Below are 20,903 nucleotides of genomic sequence, written 5' to 3' on the forward strand. Positions count from 1 at the left end.
AACTGTTAGCGACGTATCTTCGCGATGAAAATTCTACGTTCTCGAGAATGCATTGGTCAAGGACACAAACTCGAAGTGCTTGATAATCCAGACAATCCTCTCTGCTTTAACGAGACGCAAAGCCTTAAATAATACAATAACCATAGTCGATTGATAAGGGCCCAAGATACGCGAACAAACAGCGAGAGAAAAGTGACTTTTGTGACGAAAGTCGTGTCTATTTTACTCGTCTCGACTTCACGCGAATTTCGAACGTTATAGTCGGTGTCACGTTTTCTCGAGATTGAATTTAATAAACTCGATCGAGAAATAAGATAACGGTCGAGATTCTCGATCGATTTAAATACAAACGATAAATACAAATTCGACACGCACGATAACCGTCGAGAAATTGTTAAACGATACGAAAGAATAATTTTCGTTCGATCGTGAAAAGAATCACCGTACGATTACATCGATCGAATTTTCACGAAATTTGTGTTAATCGATGTTCCCAACGTTCTTGTAATTCGAATTGCGCGCGACTCGTCGCCGATCCGGCGAGAGCCCATGGTGGCCGTACTAGGTGGACTACGTGATTCCGGGCAGAGAATAAAGAGGTCGACGTGTTTTCTTATTTCGCGTAACCACGCCGGCCCTTGGTACGTTAATTAACCCCCTTCCGCAAAGTTTGCAGTACGAGCGCGTCCTGTGGTGTTTCCTTGCACCGAAGCGTAACAAAGAATTTACAATTCTCACAGCACGGCTCCGTAATTCTTCGTTTAGCTTATTAGACACCATTGTACGAGTTTGTATTTCAAGGGTCGGGGGACCGGTTACAAGTTCACGCGGCTTCGCGAGCAACGAGTTCCTCCGTACGACCAATAAAATGTAAAAGGTGAGACGTACCGTCCCGACGATTGATTTTTCGTTTGTTTCTTTTTATTTTCTTGCGACGGAAGTCAACGATTCGATCGCGGGAACGTAACACGAGACGCGATAAATAACGCGCGACGAACGAGGAGATCGCGTTCTTGCGTTCCTTTTTTTTTGTTTCTCGCTCGTGGTAATTTTCAAAGATCGGATAAAAAGTGACTAAAATACGTTGAAGGTTTCGATCGGTGGGATAACAGCGTATGCAAAGAAACTTCTTCGATGGATATTTACATTTGCTCGGTTTTACGATTCAATAATTCATACAATCAACGCGAGGATGGCACGGATTTAAATTTGTAGTTCTCCGCTCGCGTACGCGAAGGAAACGTGTAAATTCAATGTTCTCATTATCAGCGAGCAGCACCGAGGATCAACCGAAATTAACGGAGCGCCGATAAGAAGCCTGACGCATGGTAAACATGGTGGACACGACGACGCCGTGGCGACTGAACGTGTCTTTTTTCCTTCTACGGCTCGTCCCCGCGTGTTATGATACGTCGGTTCTCTCGTGTGCACGCCATTAGAAGGCGGCACTCGACGGTACTTGGTCGGCTTCGAACGAGGACGCGGTTAAAGAAGAGGGTTAATAATGCAGAGAACAAGCCGTACGCTGGGAGGAAGGACCGCGGTAATCAGATGGAGAGAGAGAAAAGAAAAAAGAAAAAAAAAAGAACTGGGATAACTCGAAAAACTATCGTTCGAGTTATTCGCAATTCGATCCGTTATCGCTACATTATCGCTACATTATCGCCCGTCAACGAGGATATCGGTGTCGCGGTTCTTACTATTATTGTTAGTTACACAATGTGTCCTCGAAATATTCGATACGCATCGAGGGCAGGTGATCCGTCTCGAAAAAGTTAACCTAGAACGTAGAGATGTGGGAACGAATTTGTTCGCGTAAAAGCGTACACCTATAAAACTTGCCGTAGAAGACCAAGAGGACAGCAATTTTCGAATTCGAGACACACGATCTTGAGAATGCAACGAGGACACGTAATCGGTAATTCCAACTGCCTCCTCCTCTTATTAACGGAGCTACTATGGCATGCGTCGCACAGAATACGACAAGGGCCAAGAGTCAACTGTGCAATTGACCATGTAGACGTATGGTTCCGAGAAATGTCCTTCGAGTTATGGAACAAATGTCAACCGTCGTTTCAGATTAAAACAAAGAGCCTCGCTGAGATACATTTGTTTACTGAATCTTTGCCAGCGATTGTTCAGTTTATTAACATTAAAACGAATTTAATTCGCTGCAACCTGTTACATTTAGACGAAAGTTATTTTTGATCGTTGCTTCACGTTTACCCTTTTGCGAGATTTCAATTGCACAAAGTGCTTTTATACGGTGTACTCGGAATTGATTATCATTTCCCGCATAATCGACCATTTCCCATTCATTCGACGTCAAAGTTCAACGACAAGACGCGAGAGTGCCCCTTCGTCGTTTCGCACCACTGTTAGGGATAAAAACGTTGAACATATATACGAATCGATTGGCTACATTTCAGACGAAAATAAATATTGTTCCCTGATTTACCGTTGTTCGTCGATCAGCTTTTCGTCCACGAAATGCATCCCCGCGGTCCACCAAAAATAGAATCACGTACGTGCATAGGCGAGTACACCGTGCGTATTACATAACCCGTGCACGTGTGCAGCGAATGTCGATACGAGGGAAACTACATCGCTCGAAGAAGCAATCGGGCATTGGGTGCATCTCGCGTGGAACAACTTGGCAAGTTTCGAATTCTTCGAGAAAAATAGTTTCTTGGAACACTGAGAACGCGGACATTGAACAAGCTCGAGATGTCATCGTCGTGATTAAACGGTGAGTTGAGATCGTTTTTTCGTGGGAACTTTCATCCGGACTTCCATAGCCCCTGCGTAGAGGCTAAAAAATGCAATTGTGCCCTCTCGAGTCTGAAAGTTGTACTGCCTTTACAACGAGTACTGTTGGTAACACTACTCAACGAAATTCGAAGGGTTAGATTTCCAATCACTTCTGGAAACTGAATTGCGTATTAAGTAATAATTGCGTACCACAGTAAAGGTTCATTTTTTTTCTACAGAATAATAACGTATAATTTAACTAGGCGAACACCTAATTATTACGAACAACATAGTATGTGCTCTGCATCGCCAGGGTAAACGTAAGTAATAGATTATGACCATACGGAAGAGTTTCTTTTTCTAAGTAAACACGGTTATATAACCTGTAGTTACAAAAATAAAGGTAGAACGAATAGACTAATACTTCAAGGTTTTCAATTCAATTTAAAGAATGCGTGACTATTTATCAAAAAACGGTTTCATTGAATTATCCAAATGTCCACAAAATCATTGGCAACGAAATACATTTCGCTTATCACTGTAAATACGGAACTTACTAACTGCGACAGATATTTTGCTTTCTTAACTATTTAAATTTTATTTTTAACATTATCTCTGTGTGGAATTTCCCCCAAATATTCTCACGAGTCACTGAATTCTTTCAACACAAATCTGTTCCAAAAAGAATAAAATCGCCAATATCGTGATTTAAGTTCTCATAAATCTCTTAGTGTTTTCTACTCAAAATTCAGAGATTCAGTTTTTATTTAAAAATATATCACTTGGGCAAATTATTCTTTTAAACGTTTTAATTTTATTTTAACAACAACCAGCTTTTTAGTACAAAATTTATTACTCCAAATTTCGTTGTGAAAATTCCCTTCAATTTTTCTGAATAAATTATATACTCCGTCCTTCTAAAAAAAAAAAAAAAACGACTTAATTTGCCACAACCAAGTTGTCAGATATTTTAAAACACCTTCAAAGTGCTCTTCAAAAAAAAATTCCGGCCGTTGAACGTCACAACTAATTTCGCGCATTTTCACCCGTTCCGGGGAATTAATACCGGCATACTTTCTTGTTGCGTTTATTAAATAATTTTTTACGAGGTACACAAGCACGTTGGAACGCACAATTTATCACCGGTGTGTATATTACCACCCGACACGTAACTTATAGTGATTAAAATATGTCACGCGAGATTACATGCTCCCACGTGCTCGTCTACCCTCCTTCGCTCGTGCAATCCACCACCTGAAAATATTCTCATCTTGACGCATTTATCTTGAACCCCTTTCGCGATAAAGAAACTCGTCTTATCGTAGACCGTAATATTTTTTGATCTCTTGATAATCGAATATCGTGCATCACCGAAAAGTATATTCCTACCGATAAATAGGTAAACGCACCGCATAGGTTAGGTTTTAAAATGCTCCATGTAAACATCGAAAAACAAGATGTCTTTTATTTCGTCCGCTAAATAGCGGCGATTGCGCCAGTCTGCGTCGGTAATTACCCTTAAATTTCGGTTGTTTACAAAACACGCGGATAAATGTCGAGGTCTTCCAATGTCACATAACTACGACATTATAGTTTGTTAACCATCAACGACGCTATGCGTTAAATGCAATATACGCGCAAAGTCTCGATAACTTTGCACAACGAACAATCAACATGACGTTCCAATTTCGTCACGGAATTGAGTTTCACCTCTGTATCGATGCGTATCGATCTGTGTCGAGCAATTGGATAGTGTCCATCGATCTTTAGATTTGCTCGCTACAGCGGTTCTCAATTGATGCCTATTTGTGACTTGTACCTTGAGGATAAGAATCGACGATCAACGATATGGATATTCAAACGGATGAATTGACACTTCGTAAAGATATTTAGAAATTTATCTTCCCTCTAAATCTTCATTTCTACGATCGATTTCGTTACGAATAATCCAAGTGGAATTAAGTAACGTTCGAAAATTTATTTTAATCTGAAAATTTGTATCGCAAATTAAAAAAAAAATTCTCGAATAAAGGCATAAAATATGTTGCGATATTTTAATTGAAAAGGGTATGGGAAATTTGAAGGAATTTCTATAGATTTTGAATTCTATCCTCAACTACGCCGTTACGTTTAACAATAAGCGGTAAACTAGCTTTGAAAATGGCGGCCAGTCTAGTGTCTTCTGAACGTCGGTTCAAATTAATCCCCGATTAATTCCATCTAGATTCCGTGTAACACGAGACGACGGTTAAGCATAAATCCGCGAAGCTTAGCAAGAAATTCATGGTCAACCAGGAGTGTCCCACTTTCCGGCAATGTTCAGCGCACATGTCGACGTCTTATCTGGCCGGCATGTAGGCGTGCAGGCATAACACCGTGCATTCCTGGTAAATGCAGCGACGCGCTGCTTCGCTGAACAAAGATGCAAATTCGAGTACGTCGCCGCATAATGTCGAAGAGAATCCTAAAGAGAGAGGTAAAACGAGACGAAGGATGCGAGTAATGAACCGACTCGGCTAGTTGCTTGAAACTGCGGCACGCCGAGGTAGAAGTTTTTACAATTACAATTCTCAAACAGTAATATTGCCACCGTTACTTTAACTCGACAATTGTCATAGATAAAACGCTAGATAAAAATCTCAGTAGTTCTTTTTCTTATGTCGAAACAATCGTAAGCAAAGTATTTTTTCCATAGATTATTTCGTTCGAAATTCAATTACGAATAAACACGAATACCAAACTTCTCAGTAGTCGCCATCTTTCGGTTTACTTGTATATTACGAGAGTGGTATCCCTCTGTCCGTGTCAATCATTTGTAACGTAAGCAAACACATTTGGACCTAATTGCCGTGGAGCGTTCTACTTTTAAAATCGTAAGGATATATCGATCTCTTATCTTGTTTGGTGTGGGCGTACGAACCTGATATTAGAAATTCTTGATGTAAGTTGTCGTGTGTACAACGTTATTATTTTTTGAATAAACATCGGCATAATAATTAGCGAGAACAGGTATTAAGTGTCCCTCGGAAAATACTTCGTTATCTATATGTATAATGTGCGAAACGCGTTGACGAGGAAAGTATAATTGACAATAATTTGAAACTCTGACGAAAAAATGGCAAAAAAATACACGTGCAGAATTTCTGTAACCTGTACTTGAACATTTTATTCGAAAACACAATACGCACGATATCGATCGAGACGATTCATCCGGAAGAATATCCAGAAATGCAAAAATGCATCTGCATTTCCGTCAAGTCTCTCTAAATATAACATCTTCGAAGTAAATTTACTTACAGTTCACTTCGGTTTATAAAATCCATATAATTTTTATATTTCCCTTTCAATACATTTTTTTTTATATACTTATATTTGTTTGCATCCAATTATCATTGTCACTATTTTACAACACTATTTTCGCGTCTGGTATGCAATTTGCTGAAACTTACCCAGAGATACTTTGTGACAACGATGTGATGTTACCTCAGGATCGTCACCGTCGGTTATATTCCCGGCAGACTTTCGCGTGAATCCTGAAGGCACTTAACACGAATGACGCAAACACACGACCGTCGCAAGATCCCGACCCGATAACTTCGCGAGGTTCGCGAACGGCTCCGGTGCCATTCGTACAACGGGAGCTAATGGTTGCGAGACGATACCCGTAACGATCGTTAAGGACAAACTTAATAATAGTAGCCGGATATTTACTATAGATCGCGAGTCGTCCAATTGGCCGGTCAGAGACGAATTCATGACTCGTGGCCACTTTGTGAATATATCAGGAGCATCGAGCCAAAACTATCGTGAAACACAACGTGTTTTCGTTACTCATGATAGGACACACGCGATACACATTATGGAAGAATGAATGCAACACGTAAACACGATATAACTGTGGGGATGCATATTGGTGTGCACGCGTATGGAATTATATCATCCAACTAGGACTTTATCGTAGATTTCAGTCGGTAATTGGAAATATGAAACTTGACGATAATTTATTACTTCGAAAATTCAACGCTAATCGTTCTTCCATCTATCTCTTTAGAAATATATTGATTCCTTTAGGAATTTCTCCTTCGTGAACCTATGGTTTTCTTGTAACATATATTTTTAAACGTTACAATGACGTGATAATGATGTAACTACGAATGTTATTAAGATTACTTTTCACCTGCGTGTTGCTTAAACTGACTTTTAAAAATTTAACCTGAATTTGTACAACATACGATTTCCGTATTATGCTAGTTAGTAGAGCGGAATATTAGAAAGAGAATTTGGAAGGATTTTGTTTGTTTGTAAACAAATTTGAAATATTAATTAATACATGTATCATGTGAAGTTGAATGTATAGTTTATAATATTCAAAGTTAATGTGTTTATTCAAAAATTTCTAAAGTTACGACTTAACAGCACAAAAGTTTTAATTGTATTTTTAAGTTTTTTTAATTGTATCCAAAGTACATGTAGTAGTTAAGTATAACAACTATTATATTTGCTTGTATTTTTAAGCACGTCCTTCCAGTTAAAACAATTGTAGTTTAAAATTATTTAAATGTTTAAAGAAAATAAGTTTTAGAAACGTGTACAAGATCTAAACAATCCATGAACGAACGAGACATGAAACTGTTAGGTATATGCGAAGATTATGGCAGCGCAGGATTACGTATATCGCAATCGCGAATGTCGAAGTTTCCCTTTTTGTTTACATAACACTGTAACGTTATGCACGGCATAATTTCACTAACGATGCAATGTGCAACTATTCAAAACATTGAATTTTTCAACAGAACATCAAATTATATATACATTATTTTAATATAATTTTACAATACAAAATAAAACTTCGAATGATATTAAATTTTAAAACCACTTGGCAAGGACTCTCCGAAGGAACAACGAAATAGACCTTAGTGAAAGCGCGATCAAGGAACCTAACCTAAATTTCAATCGTGTTCGCGATTTCACGAAATTCGCTTACCTTTTCACGATTTGGCGCCAGGATACTTCGCCTGCGTCCCTTCAGAAACCGCCTGACAAGATTCGTCCAAAATGTCCTCGCATCTAGCGTTCACCGATCCATTCTTTGCTTGACATCTTCGCTCTCATCGTACGAATGCTAGAACGTTGGATACACACGCGATAATTCGTTCCTGCCGAATTGCGCGTTCGCAATTGAATCAAATTTGAACCAACACACATCACAACACGAACCGCTTGAACGCGAGCAACGACGTTCACCGATCGACAGCGGTGTCACGAATGCGAGTCGCTTTTGTTTACTCTCTCTGACTCGTGACAGCAGGTGGCGCAGAAAGAGAAGGGGAGGGGAGATCCCATAGTTATTTCATATTGTATGTACAATCGAGATATCGAGACGTTCGTAATGCCGACGAATCACATTTATTGCGGGGGGAAAAAAGAAAAAAAACAATCAAAATTAAGAGAAATGTAGTAGTACGCGTAAATAGAACGTGGACAGCGTCAAGTAATTTTACCGTACGAAGGCCAACTATAAAACTTGATCCAATCTGTTCGCACGAAATTCCTTTTCTTCTCCACAGGTTACCGAGGGTCACCGATTTGTTCCTTTGTGTTTGTACAGGTACATATACTGGATCGATTCAAAAGTACACAATTATGAAACATGATTAATAAAATGATGGATAATAGAAATGTCAATTTTTTATATCATAGCATCATTTGTAATGAAATATCACGCCCCATTTCATTGATAAATAAATGTTACGGTTATTCGTAACAAAGGAGAAGAAAATAATTACACTTGTTTGTATCGTATGTATATTATCAAAATTTATTTGCAATCTATTAGCATTTTAGACATGTATGGGCCGTCGAGTTCGTAACCCATTTTTCTATAATAATTTCGAGTCCCAACGCCTAGAAAATAATTATTATAACAGTTCTTGGAAATATGAAATAATGAAAACAAAAATTATTTTATTCTTATTTGTACCTGATATAACAGAAATCTTGCGAGATTGATGCTCATCTTTCGCTATTCGTTCAGCTTCTTCCATCAGTAACATTCCAAAACCTTGATGCTGAAATTTTGTAGGATCACGAGCATTTACAGGAACTACACTGCCATATACATGAAGTTCTCTAACAATTGAACACGTATCTTTAAGCTCTGGTCTACAAAATACAGTTAATTAATGATTGTTCATGATAATGGTTTAAGGGTTTCTTAAAAATGTATATTTTACCGGAAGGTTTCACTCGAGCATTTTCTCAACCTTAGCAAACCAATCAAAATATCCTGTGTAGGATCTTCATACGATAAAAATGTTTCCCATCCATTATTTGCGACATAATCGCGACGTATTAGTTCTACTTCATAAGGCTGTACTTTATGATGTATTTCTTGAATTCCTACTTCTCGAGTTCTTACATCACGACAATCAGTTCCTAAATCCTTCATTCTTGCTAATGCTAATTCGCGTAAATTCCCGTGTTCTACACCTGAACTGCACATTAAAAATTAAATTTAAATCAAATGAAGATATGACAAAACATTAATAGAATATGAAAAGTAAATTGCCTAATAAAATTACCTAACTAAAGGCATAGGTATGTCTCTTTGTACACGATATATACGAGTCCAAGGCGGTACTAGAGCCAAAATATGAGCTATAAGATCAATTAAAATACTTGGTGGATAACTTTTATATCTTCCAGTTTTCCATAATTCATACAAACCAGTACCACGTATAACTAATGTTGGATAAATTTTTAGACCATCTGCTCTAAAAGCAGGATTTTCAAAAAATTCCTAAAAAATCACACTTGTAAACTAAACGAAATTTCGAAGAAGTGGAAAGGCAAATAACTAATAGGAGAAGTATGACTCACAATAAATTGATTTACATCTCTTTCAAGATCCACATTTGGTAAATCTGGCATCATATGTGCTATTACTTTAAAACCAGCATCTTTTGATAATTGAAAACTTTCGCATACTGCGCGTACAGTGTGTCCTCTATTAGTATCACGTGCCACGTCTTCATATACAGATTGTACACCAACTTCTAACCGAGTACACCTATATCAAATTTTTTTTTAAACATTGAATTAAAAAAACTGAAAAACGTTTTTATAAACAATTATATACTATACTCTACGGCATACCCGTAACGTAACATGTCAGATAGGTGCTTTTTAAGGCAATAATCAGGTCGTGTTTCTATGGTAATTCCAATACACTTTGTTCGACTCCTTTCAGAATAAATTACTGCTTCATCAACATTGCTACTAACATGACCAGACAATGCATCATGTAAATTGCGAATGAAATAATCCCTGTAATCTTCTGGTAAAGACATAAAAGTACCTCCCATAACAATGAATTCAATTTTATCTACACTATGTCCTAATTGTTTTAGCTGTAATAACATTTAACGTAATTGTACAATAAAATTTTATTTAAATACAGATGCTTTAACAAGTTTTTCAATTTACCTGTTCAAGACGATGCCTTGTCTGCAAAAATGGATTATATCTTGCACGAATGGCTCTCATAGATGTGGGTTCATATCCAGTATAAGATTGTGTTGAATACTCAAAATCTGAGTCAGGTCCACCAGGACAATACACACAAATATTTCCTGTCATGTTAATATGAGGGCACCTATGTGGTTTGCACATTACAGCCACAACAGCTATCTGAAAAGATCAAATTATCTATTGAATACATTTTGTGTAATAATTTAAAAAGTATACTTTTGAATATATATTAATTGTATTAAGGAGAGTAACAACTTTGTTAGTTACTATCTTCTTTACAAATTGTAATGAATTAAGATACTAACACCACTAGCAGTCCTAATGGGTTTTGCCTTCAACTTTGGCACTAATATGTTTCTAGCATCACCAGGTACAGCTGCTATAATATCAACTAATCTGGGAGAAGTTTCTAAACCATATTTAGAAGCAATTCGAGTCTTTAGTTTATTCAAATCGACATCTCTGTTTTCTGCATGTGCTTTTAATAGCTCCTGTATAATTTCTCCAATTGTCATAACCATACGTTCTTCCTTACTCTGCTCGAATTCTAAAAACAAATAAAGTATAACTATAAAATGGTAAATTCATTTTTTAAACAAATAATATGTACATAGAAAGAACTATATCTTTGATGAAACATAGTAACACAAATTGAGACTGCACTTAACAATAGTATTTACCTCTTTTCTTTTTAACCATGATGATATTTTTAAAAACTACTTCTCATTAACGATATTAATATATTTAACATCTGGGTTTACAAAGTCTGATGAAAAAGATTCAATTTTAGGTTAATCCAAATGACACATGCATCTATGCACGTTTTTCTACGTAAACTTTTTGTAGCCATCTAACGGTGACACGTATAAACTAGAATGACCCTTTAAATATATAGCCTGATGTGCTCACTTCTTGAATATACTGTTATTCATCTGCAAAATATTTTATATTACAAAATAAAATTTTTAATTTATCAAATATCTGGTAAAAAGAATAATTGTTTGATATTTGATTTTTATCGTTCTTGGAATTGATTAATGTCCCTAGAAGAGAAACGATGTTCTTACTAGTCTTTGAAAGAAGTATAGAAAGTTCATTTATTGTCTAATAATAATACACAATTATTGTCTAATAATCTATATTCGTGTATTTTGTTCATAATGTACTCATCCTTACAGTGGCGTATATAAAAATGTTAAATAGCATATAAATATATTATCACTACATATTTACAGAATATTCATTTTAAATAATATTATATCGTGATATATATCTTTCCGATACAATCGTGTGATATTTACGATATTACGGTCAAATCCTAACTTCAAATTAGTAGGACTATAAAAGGCACAATCATTAAAATAATTCAGTGAAGAAATGGACCCTGGATTTTATAAATGCTTCTGACAGTACATTATTTCAACTGCATCTGATACACATCACATAAATTGTTAGAAAAAGTTATTTAACAATTCTTTGTATAATTTAGTCACTTGATGTACCCTTTTTTATAAAATGTTAGTATTCTTAAGGCTATTGTGTTGTACTTTACAAAAAATTCCTTGTGCCTAAGATATGAAATGTTTCCAATTAGACTAGTTTTGTGCGGTTAACAGCATTAGAAATTGCAACGCTCCTTTTGTTATTCTATTGTAAGCTACAGTATGAAATTATTATGATTTCCACATAATTCCTCCTGCGTGATTATTATAGCTATCATTAATCAGACATCTCTCCTAATTATCTTACAATAATTCGCACTCAATCGACATTAACATATTGTCCTGTTACTGTAGCTGTTTGATGATATCTTCGCCTGCCAGCAAAATCTTCATTTTCTTCATTCAATTGAGCTGAACATGTTTCAACACTTGGATGCGCAGGTGTAACAACAATTTGTTCATAATCGTAAACTTTCCTTCTAAAATTAAAAACAAAAAGATTAATTGTCTTAAGATTTATATACCATTTAACATGTTTCATCAGAAAATTATTATAATAGTATTAACAATAATTACCCCATAAGCTTCAAAAATGACATCTTTAGCCAATTAAAGAATTTAAATTCTGATGAAACTCCCGGCTTAACTGCAGGATTAGCATGACCTACGTAACTCCAAACGAGGAAAACAACAACAATATTGGCAATAGCATAACCCCAGTGAACAAGAAACATAATAAGCAACTTTATGAGACACTGTAAGATAAACACTCATTATAACTGTGTTTGTGTCTGATTCCTATAATGTATCTGTAAAGAAACTTACTCCTAACAGTGAAAGCCATCTATTACACAAAGGACTGTACCAATTTCCTAACTTATTATGAATATGAACTTTTCTTTCCAAATTGTCCACAACACTACCATTTTCATCAACACTTGGTGAAGAATCTATATAAACATTATTCTCAGAAAGGCTAGGATTTCTCTGCAAACAATTGAAGATTATTTTTTCTTTTTATCGCGATATAACAATCAATCAAATATTTGTATATACTTACAACAAGATTTTTATGCCTTATCCTTTCAGGGAATAAATTATCCAAATCATTATCCATATCCGATATTGAATTATTTCTACTCGCAGAACTATAATTACGATCAAACGTTGGAGATTGTGTTCGAAATCTTTGTTCTCGAGTCAGTTGTATATCGAATGTTTGTGCAAGAGCAAAATACGCATAATCCAAGCATGCGTATGTTAAAAGGAAAGGCATTGTAACAATTGGTGCAAGTGTGTTAATCTGACCAGTAATAATGAACGTTAATGTAACTATAGCGACCACTAACATTGCGTATATGGGTACCTTGTTCGGCCCTCTCTGAAACAGTACAATTTTATTACTAAAAATCTTAACAGGTAAATAATTTATTAAGAGATTAGAGAAATATGCTCACCCCTCTTTGTAAACAATTCATTCCCGGTATTACATTCTGACTAGCAATAGACTGGAGAACACGAGGTGTGCCATACATAGCACCTAAACAACTACTAAATGACGAGACATAAAGACCTGCTAATAGCAATACTGAAATTGCTGATACCGTTGATGCGATCATAAAATTCGTGAGAAGTGTATTGCGAGTACAAGTTGCCGCAAGAAACATTATAAAACAGAGATACAAAAATGTTCTGCAATTAGAACGAAAATTAAAAATTTTATGATGGTGTATTCAGTTCAAATTATTTTAAATTATGATTTTTACCCGGTTCCTACTGCAGCCAGTGTGCCATTAGGAATATCAGTGGATGGATGCTTTAAATCTCCACTCATATTAATACCTGCTAAAACACCAGTTACTGTAGGAAAAAATACACCAAAAACTGTAAACCAGCTGTATCCATTTTGGTAATCAGGAAATGTGTTATTTCTTAAATTTCCTGACAACCAGCCTTCGAAACCAGCCTCTACAATATTTATAAAATCACATATTTGATGCATTAATAATAAATACGCTATAAATTACACAATGCCATCTTACCAACATTTACATGCGTAAAACTTCCAACCATAAAATCTACTCCAGCAAGAAGTAAAATTAGCAACAGTATAAATTGGAGTTTTATGACCCATTTGACTCCAGCAACATTGATAATAGATAACAAGATAACAGCTGTACAAGCAAAACCACGTTCGGTCCAAGCAGATTCTAAGCCTACCAGACCAGCCATAGATTCTCCAAAACCTAGAACGTTTAGTGCACAACCCACTGCCTAAAAGAAAGTTTTAAAATAATCCTTCAAATAATGTTATTGCAATATAAATTATCTTACCTGTCCAAAACAATAGAGTAATCCAATAGATCCACCAAATCTTGATCCTAACACATGCGATAATAAAAAATAAACACCTCCACTTTCTACTCTACATCGTTCACATATTCCCACAGCAGACAATACTGTTACTAATGCGATACATACTAAAACAATTATAAAATGTATGAACATTTTCATGTCGTTAACCTTAATTATTATCATTATTACCTGTAGACAAAATTATTAGTATCGCATTAAGAACACCAGCTTGTCCTACTATCCACCCTGATCTTAGAAATACAATAACTCCAAAGATGTTAATAAGACAAGATGTAAATACACCATCCCATGTTCCAAACAATACAGGTTGTGAAATGAAAAAGTTTGATTTCCACCAAGGATCAGAACTCTAAAAAGTATGCATTTTAAGGGAGAATTGTAAGCATTACTTTAATTGCATTATAATTACTTACATATTCTTGGGCAAATAATTCATTTGCTCCAGTTTGATACATTTCAGGACCAAGTTCTTCATATTCTCCATTATTTCTACGTGTTTCATTATTTCTTTGTATTTCAGTATTATGTAAACCATATCTGGACCAATCAATGTCTTTATTGCCTGTAGCATCTCCATTTGGTAATTGTTTTCTTTCATTCGACTCCATATTTTTTTTTATACAAATGCAGTACTTTGTATTATTAATTATTTTTTATTAATAATTATGTCAGTCTTTTTTTGCAATTTCGACTTTATAAAAGTAGCAAATAACAAATTGACAGATAAAAAAAGAAAGTATCTCTAAATATCTTCATGTTTAGCTCAGTCACAGTAGTATAAAGTGGTTTTCAACACTTTTAAAGAAATTTTTATTTTTGATAACACGATTGTGATAAAATTAGTATCAAGTTATTTTATTATCAAAATAAATGAAAATTGTCAGGTATATTTAATCTTTGTTGATAATTTTTATTAAGGTAGGTTAGAATACGATTCCTTTATTAAATAAAGCAATAATTATTGTAGGCCTCCACAGTAACACCGTAATTTAAAAAATCCATTTTTTCAATTTAACAGTTTCTTATACTACCCTTATCACCTCAACAGTAACACCTACTGGTGACGTGTTGTTCCACGATAGAACGACCATTTTTGATTTTTCTAACGGTATTAGCTATAACTAGTATAGAAGTTAACTGCTTCATTTCCATAATATCTCGTGATATTCTTGATTAAGCACTCTTCAATATGCAAACTTCCCATTTTTTAATATTTAAAGAATATTTTATTTATTATTACTACTTAAAAATAAAATAAAAAGTTTACAAAAATATCAAAACTTAATATTACACTAAAGAAATGTAACATTTGTATGCATGTATAAAATTCGGAAAAAAAAAAAAAAAAAAAAAAAACTTTTCTATTGTTCCATTGAAGTATTTAATCAAATTTAAATATCTGAACATAGTTTGGATTTAAAATATACATTTATTCATATCAGTTTATAGATTATAAACAAATCATACCCACATAAATGTATTAATCTAGAAATACATTCATTCATGACAATCATTCATTTCAAGAAGGTAGAAAATCCAGATAACCAGGATTTATTGAGGTCATTGTTCCTTCATAACATAATGTCTACGCACAATCTGAAAATACAGCTACACACTTTTCATCCAGGTGCCCTGTTAAAACATTCTCACAACACAAAACATACTTTTCTCAGTTCTTTCAGAAACTGAATTCGGTATAATGTAACAATAATTGATAGATCTATCTCACGAAATATTGATTTGTGTATTTACAATAACATTCATGCTCCCCTCCTCCACTTTTCTCCATTGCTGAATTTAGTCATTTCTCGACCGCTTACGCCACACGTTCCGATTCCAACTCGGCCATTTACGTTTTCTGGCGTTGCGAATATACTCTTCTTAATTACACCTTTCTTTGAAGACTGTGCATACAATATGAAGAAGAGAACATTAATAATTGATCAACTTATTCGCAAGTTTTAAACATTTTTTATTAATGAATACCTTATTTGTAAATGCTAGCCATTTATTTTTCTCCATTTCGCGTTCCTCTTCAAGTTCTTTAAATCGCTGAAGTTTTCTTTGTTTCTTTTTCTTAAGGTATTCTCTTTGTTTATTAGGATCTGAACCTGCTACTGCAGCAGCTTGCATTTTTCTGTAAATTAATAAATCTATCATTCACAAAGATAACTATTGAAAATATATCTCTCTTAAAACAGTATACTAGTGAATGAACATCATTTTTTTGTTAATATGAGAAATGTCAGTGATTCTGTAATAGTGTTGTATATCAAAGAAGTTAGTAGTTTCAATTATTTTATAAAATGTAGATAAACATTCCATATTGATAATTATAGATGAAAGAGAAATAATTCTAATTTTCTCAACTTATTAAGATAAATTAATATAAGTTATAGATAAAGATTCACAATTCTTAGTTACACTCAAGTTTCAATTTAATTTAGAATTGTAAACAATTTAAGCATGTTCAATAGTGTTTAAAAATAAATGTAATATTTTAACAAAAATCTATTATTTCCTGTTACCTTTTCCTGGGTTGCAGCGATGATACATGAACAGTGCGACATCAAGAGACAAATGAACAATAATGGAATTTCAGATCAAGGCACATCGAACAGTAGAGTGATTATCGTGGCCAATTGGGAATAAAGGAATGAGGAGAAAAATGAATGATTAGTAATCATTGTTTTTTATAAAATTTGTCCCACAATGTTCCTCAAAATCTAATATGCGCTCAAAATTGCAAGGGAAATCATATCAATAGTAAATTACTAATAAATAAAACGAATGTATTATTCTAGAAAACAACTTACTTCGACTTTTGATCTGCCCAATCAGATGCTGGCCTTTTGGCTACCGATTTTAGCTGACTAAGCATTGTGACATCCGTATTTTTATACTCATTAAATGTTACATTAACAACACCATCTTCACTAATTGCATCTATGGTTGCCTCATAATATCTGAAAAAATCAGATAACTATAAAACACATTACTTCATCCAAGACTTTATTCATCGATTGTTGTTAAAGATACATAGATCTTTTCTTAGTAAATAAAGTAGACTACATAAGTGACAATTACTTACTTGCCATCTTCACTCCAGGGAGCCATGCACTGATCACCAACCTTCCATTTATTGGCCAAAACTGCAAGTAAAATAGGATCTTTAGCATCCATGCCATTGGCTTGCCTTTTTTCCTGTTGTTGTGATTTAATTAAATCATGTGTCAGCTCTATTACTTCCTCGAGATCAATTTTCAATTTCAGGAGTTCTTCATTAGTGGGATCCGTGGTGAGAGCTGCTTCCACCTAAAACAGTAAAACACGAAATCCATTTACGACTATAACTTCGTAAACAACGAAGGGATCTCCAAAAATGGACTCGCCATTCCACCATTTGGGTAAGGTTAAGCAAAAAACGAAAGTCTTACCTGCTGAAGCTGCAGTTTATAATTCTGCAAATCGTCCATGTTGAGAGCTGAATCAACAGCGTGTTAACAAACGCAAAAATAACGTCTACTAGCCGTTCTTTTCTTTCCTAACGCTACTGTCAGAAAAGCAAGTAAAAGCGAACACTGGTGAACACCCTCCCCTCTACTTACACGATCAACACGAATCTGATAACGTATAATAATTCGTAAGATGGCGCTTCAGTAGCGCTAAATTACAAAGCAGTCAAAATTTATAAATTCATTTGATATTAAAATGTTAAAACAAACCATGATTAAAATATATTATTTTTCTTTCTGAAAAATAATTACATTTTTCGATGTGTAAAATTCCTAGATACGAAATTTACAACTATGTATTTTTTTTAGAGAATTAATTTTCAAACACAATATCCAATTTTTTAATCACTATTTCTATGGTTATTTTCTTTTATTAATTCAATATTTTAAATATAATAGAAATGCATTAATTATATTTTTGTGTGCGGTTTCTAATGACAAGTAGGCACATCCATTGAATCTATACACAGAGATCCATTAATTCTTATTGTTTGAGAAGAATATCACACACCAGATGTGTAATATCAACAATGACGAAACTATTTAACAATGTAATTAATGCTCAGGGCCGTGCTTAGGCATTTCGATGCAAGCGTTAATATGGAGACCCAGTCCTTCTCTTATTCACTTTGCAGTATGTATAAGTACATATGTGTACTATGTTGCATTGGGTTGTACAAAAATTTTAATCTTGAATTTTTTGAGGAAAATTAAAATAAATAAAAATCATTTTTGTGAACTTAATAGTAAACTATTAAAATAGTTGATCGAATCTTTTTCACTTTAAGACTATTATAAAACAGCGTCTAGAGCCACGTAACTCTTCTGCCCCTATCTTGTCACGGCCCTATTAATACTGATTAATAATCTACAGAAAGTTTGAGTCATGGCATATCCGGTGAGTATATTTCTACGTTTTAGTTCGCAAGTGCGTTCATTGCCGCGAATACGTAAAATTGACATTTGTTCCTTATGTAAACTAAGTGCAACATTCATTTTTATTGTAATTAAAAGTATTGCTTCAATCGCTTAAAAAATGTTATGGTTATGGTTTTATTTACTCGTAATTTATTTATGTTCTGTTTTAACGTAAGTATTGTAATTTTTCAGACAACAATGTATGGAGCAACTGATCCTAATTGCCCAGTAAGTCCAGAGGTAAGACAATGGTTCGCTATTGTTGATACAGATGGTAGTGGAAGTATCACTGCTACAGAATTAAAATCTGCATTGGCAAATGGTCAGGGAGGCACATTTTCTGATACTGCTTGCAATTTAATGATAGGTATGTTATTAAAATCAAAAATTTCATTTTATATGTATAAAGCTATTTCATTTTCATTTTTCGTAGGTTTGTTTGATAAAGACAATAGTGGTACAATCGATTTGCTCGAGTTTCAAGCTCTTTATAATTACATTAACGCATGGATGGGTGTCTTTCATGGGTTTGATCATGATAATTCTGGAAGTATACAAGAAAATGAATTAAATGCAGCTTTAACTCAAATGGGATATAGATTGAGCCCACAATTCATTTCATTTCTCATTAAAAAAAATGATCCCACTCGTCATTCTTCTATAACTGTTGATCAGTTTATAGTATTATGTGTCCGGATTCAAAGGTTTACAGGTAAGTAAATAAATAAAAATTGATAAAATATATGAAAATAGATAGATGATACAAGCAGTGCTTCCAATTTTTTGTTACAGATGCCTTTCGAATAAGGGATACAAACAAAGTTGGAACAATTACTATTGGATTTGAAGACTTTCTAAGTATTCTATTTGACTGCAGTATCTAATACTTGCCCTTCTTGTCCACAATTGAGTTTTATATATTTAATTTAATTTGCTCAGGATACTAAAATTGCTTGTAGTTTAAAATTGCACATCTATTTTTCTATTTACGGTAATAATTAAGTTTAAGGTAATGTTTTTAGCAAATAGTGTAGAAGCAATAGAACATTCAAATAATGTGCACATTGCTTGTATCGCACACAAATTCCTATAAAATGATTCTTTTGCTTATAAGCAGAATCAAATTTTATTCATTTCAGATGTAGTTTAAAATATTGTATTAAATATAAAGTTTATTACTTTCTGTATTTGTTAAAAATCTTCAATATATTATATTTAAAAAATAAGAATCCCTGTATATCAGCAGTACTTGTACCATGAAAAGTATTTTAGTAATTGTTTACAGTTTTAGTGGAACATAATTGCGATGCATTTATGTCGATAAGGGGGTTTTAAAAATATAACGATATTTGTCTAGATGGCGCTGCGATTATACTGTGAACGTACAGTAAATTACAAGTTTATTTTCCGTATTGAGTAGAAAGTAAAGAGTAAATATATTACCGTTAATTTGCTTTTTATTCAGTTGTTGTTTGTTTTATTGAAACTAAAGTCAATCAGTAAGTTTTGGCGCTTATAAAGTGCATATATGATGCCTTAATTTTCAGTTTCTCTGAAAAACTTACTATTTTTAGTAATGGCACCTAGAGAATGTTACGTGGTTGTATGAATGTTTGAGAAACAATTTAATAAATACAATATTTAAAACGATTAAATTTAAAAAGCATTTTCTTGATGCTATATCTCTTACAAACGAATTAATTTCAGATGGTTCAGATGTGGAAATATTGAGTCTTGCTAGCATAATAATGAAGAGATTAAATATATCAGTGAGCAATCCTTGTTGAAAATCTATTGAAGATGTAAAAGCAGGGCATGATCACATTGGCATATAGCATTGTTATTCATTCTGTTCAAGTAGTGGTAATAAAACGATCATCTGTGGCTGTGGAAGAACTATGCCTGGTTGTATTTAAATAAGACAAAAATTTATTAATGTTCAATATAGCAAACAAAATTATTTAATTAAAGGTGGGTATTGAGGTTCTAGACATGGACACATTGAACATCTGAGTGTTACTTATTGGTCTTGTCATGGATCAATTTTGTGGCATGAGCACTGTTCACTTTTCAAAGAATTGTTGAAGAAATGATCTTTCAATTGTGTACTGTTAGACTTAATATCTTTGATGAATTACAAAAAGCTGTGTAACAGAAAAAGAAATATATCTTAATCCATATTTTCAAATCAGATTATGTGTTTTACTGTTAAAATGCTTAATTTCAATCTACTTACTTTTGCTCATTAATTTTAAAATACACCTTGCTGCATAAGCAAGCAAGGAAGAAGTCTCGGTTCTTGCATCTTTTTACTGTGTCTAGGACACCAGAAGTCAGTGTCTTCACCTGTCTTAAGATAAGAAAAGATTTC

At 34.0% G+C, this 20,903-nt stretch overlaps 5 protein-coding genes and 1 long non-coding RNA gene across 13 annotated transcripts in view; 2 read left to right on the plus strand and 4 right to left on the minus strand.

Annotated features, from left to right (window-relative positions):
- Positions 1-8,001, minus strand: part of Plx (PTB_TBC1D1_like and TBC domain-containing protein plx) — a 35,863-nt gene extending 27,862 nt beyond the window's left edge. The window contains exon 1 of one of the 2 annotated variants that reach the window (XM_076304653.1): positions 7,736-8,001. The gene's annotated coding sequence lies outside the window, so the exon portion shown is untranslated. Of the gene's footprint in view, positions 1-6,200; positions 6,387-7,735 lie in introns of those variants that run through there. The other variant, XM_076304654.1, reaches the window with a different exon arrangement.
- LOC143143453 (uncharacterized) lies at positions 1,221-7,248 on the plus strand. Its single transcript, XR_012991147.1, has 2 exons — positions 1,221-2,749; positions 4,976-7,248. It is a non-coding gene; the product is annotated as an uncharacterized LOC143143453 (long non-coding RNA).
- Positions 8,002-8,539: 538 nt separating the features above from the next.
- Elp3 (elongator complex protein 3) lies at positions 8,540-11,111 on the minus strand. The gene is made up of 9 exons (XM_076327613.1): positions 10,962-11,111; positions 10,587-10,828; positions 10,237-10,440; positions 9,907-10,160; positions 9,631-9,820; positions 9,333-9,550; positions 8,985-9,245; positions 8,732-8,913; positions 8,540-8,655 (listed from the first exon to the last, which is right to left on the minus strand). The coding sequence occupies exons 1-9, from the start codon at positions 10,978-10,980 to the stop codon at positions 8,570-8,572; spliced, it is 1,656 nt and encodes a 551-aa protein (XP_076183728.1). The 5' UTR covers positions 10,981-11,111; the 3' UTR covers positions 8,540-8,569.
- A 297-nt stretch (positions 11,112-11,408) lies between these two features.
- LOC143143445 (solute carrier family 12 member 8) lies at positions 11,409-15,490 on the minus strand. Its single transcript, XM_076304667.1, has 10 exons — positions 14,513-15,490; positions 14,268-14,448; positions 14,058-14,203; positions 13,766-13,997; positions 13,490-13,691; positions 13,181-13,415; positions 12,784-13,104; positions 12,549-12,710; positions 12,300-12,478; positions 11,409-12,202 (listed from the first exon to the last, which is right to left on the minus strand). Exons 1-10 carry the CDS (start codon positions 14,705-14,707, stop codon positions 12,043-12,045), a joined length of 2,013 nt encoding a protein of 670 aa, XP_076160782.1. The 5' UTR covers positions 14,708-15,490; the 3' UTR covers positions 11,409-12,042.
- Positions 15,491-15,634: 144 nt separating this feature from the next.
- On the minus strand, positions 15,635-17,721 carry Spf30 (Splicing factor 30). The gene is made up of 5 exons (XM_076304690.1): positions 17,537-17,721; positions 17,191-17,414; positions 16,916-17,065; positions 16,086-16,236; positions 15,635-16,003 (listed from the first exon to the last, which is right to left on the minus strand). Exons 1-5 carry the CDS (start codon positions 17,573-17,575, stop codon positions 15,860-15,862), a joined length of 708 nt encoding a protein of 235 aa, XP_076160805.1. The 5' UTR covers positions 17,576-17,721; the 3' UTR covers positions 15,635-15,859.
- On the plus strand, positions 17,314-20,725 carry Pef (penta-EF-hand domain containing protein peflin). 7 transcript variants are annotated; one of them, XM_076304697.1, is made up of 5 exons: positions 17,314-17,506; positions 18,725-18,899; positions 18,966-19,244; positions 19,325-20,031; positions 20,240-20,725. In XM_076304697.1, the coding sequence occupies exons 2-4, from the start codon at positions 18,731-18,733 to the stop codon at positions 19,414-19,416; spliced, it is 540 nt and encodes a 179-aa protein (XP_076160812.1). In that variant the 5' UTR covers positions 17,314-17,506; positions 18,725-18,730; the 3' UTR covers positions 19,417-20,031; positions 20,240-20,725. The 7 variants fall into 7 exon arrangements, with proteins under 7 accessions (XP_076160812.1, XP_076160806.1, XP_076160807.1 ...); XM_076304691.1 differs by lacking the exon at positions 17,314-17,506 and adding an exon at positions 18,360-18,512; XM_076304692.1 differs by lacking the exon at positions 17,314-17,506 and adding an exon at positions 18,360-18,512 and having other exon boundaries at positions 19,325-19,523.
- Positions 20,726-20,903: the final 178 nt, after the last annotated feature.

The sequence above is a fragment of the Ptiloglossa arizonensis genome, chromosome 2 (genome assembly GCF_051014685.1).
Source record: "Ptiloglossa arizonensis isolate GNS036 chromosome 2, iyPtiAriz1_principal, whole genome shotgun sequence".
Classification (NCBI taxonomy): Eukaryota; Metazoa; Arthropoda; class Insecta; order Hymenoptera; family Colletidae; genus Ptiloglossa; species Ptiloglossa arizonensis.

What these genes read in the sequence shown, in the direction of transcription:
- Elp3 (XM_076327613.1), bottom strand. An exon ending in CAAGGCATCGTCTTGAACAG is followed by an intron (nt 10,161 to 10,236) that starts GTAAATTGAAAA and finishes ATGTTATTACAG; the next exon opens with CTAAAACAATTAGGACATAG. An exon ending in ATACCTATGCCTTTAGTTAG is followed by an intron (nt 9,246 to 9,332) that starts GTAATTTTATTA and finishes TTTAATGTGCAG; the next exon opens with TTCAGGTGTAGAACACGGGA.
- LOC143143445 (XM_076304667.1), bottom strand. Translation starts at nt 14,707, where the DNA reads ATGGAGTCGAATGAAAGAAAACAATTACCAAATGGAGATGCTACAGGC. An exon ending in AATTATTTGCCCAAGAATAT is followed by an intron (nt 14,449 to 14,512) that starts GTAAGTAATTAT and finishes CATACTTTTTAG; the next exon opens with AGTTCTGATCCTTGGTGGAA. An exon ending in TACTCTATTGTTTTGGACAG is followed by an intron (nt 13,998 to 14,057) that starts GTAAGATAATTT and finishes ACTTTCTTTTAG; the next exon opens with GCAGTGGGTTGTGCACTAAA.
- Spf30 (XM_076304690.1), bottom strand. Translation starts at nt 17,575, where the DNA reads ATGGACGATTTGCAGAATTATAAACTGCAGCTTCAGCAG. An exon ending in ATAAACTGCAGCTTCAGCAG is followed by an intron (nt 17,415 to 17,536) that starts GTAAGACTTTCG and finishes TTACTGTTTTAG; the next exon opens with GTGGAAGCAGCTCTCACCAC. An exon ending in TGGGCAGATCAAAAGTCGAA is followed by an intron (nt 16,237 to 16,915) that starts GTAAGTTGTTTT and finishes ATTAATTTACAG; the next exon opens with AAAAATGCAAGCTGCTGCAG.
- Pef (XM_076304691.1), top strand. An exon ending in TGCTTGCAATTTAATGATAG is followed by an intron (nt 18,900 to 18,965) that starts GTATGTTATTAA and finishes CATTTTTCGTAG; the next exon opens with GTTTGTTTGATAAAGACAAT. An exon ending in CCGGATTCAAAGGTTTACAG is followed by an intron (nt 19,245 to 19,324) that starts GTAAGTAAATAA and finishes TTTTTGTTACAG; the next exon opens with ATGCCTTTCGAATAAGGGAT.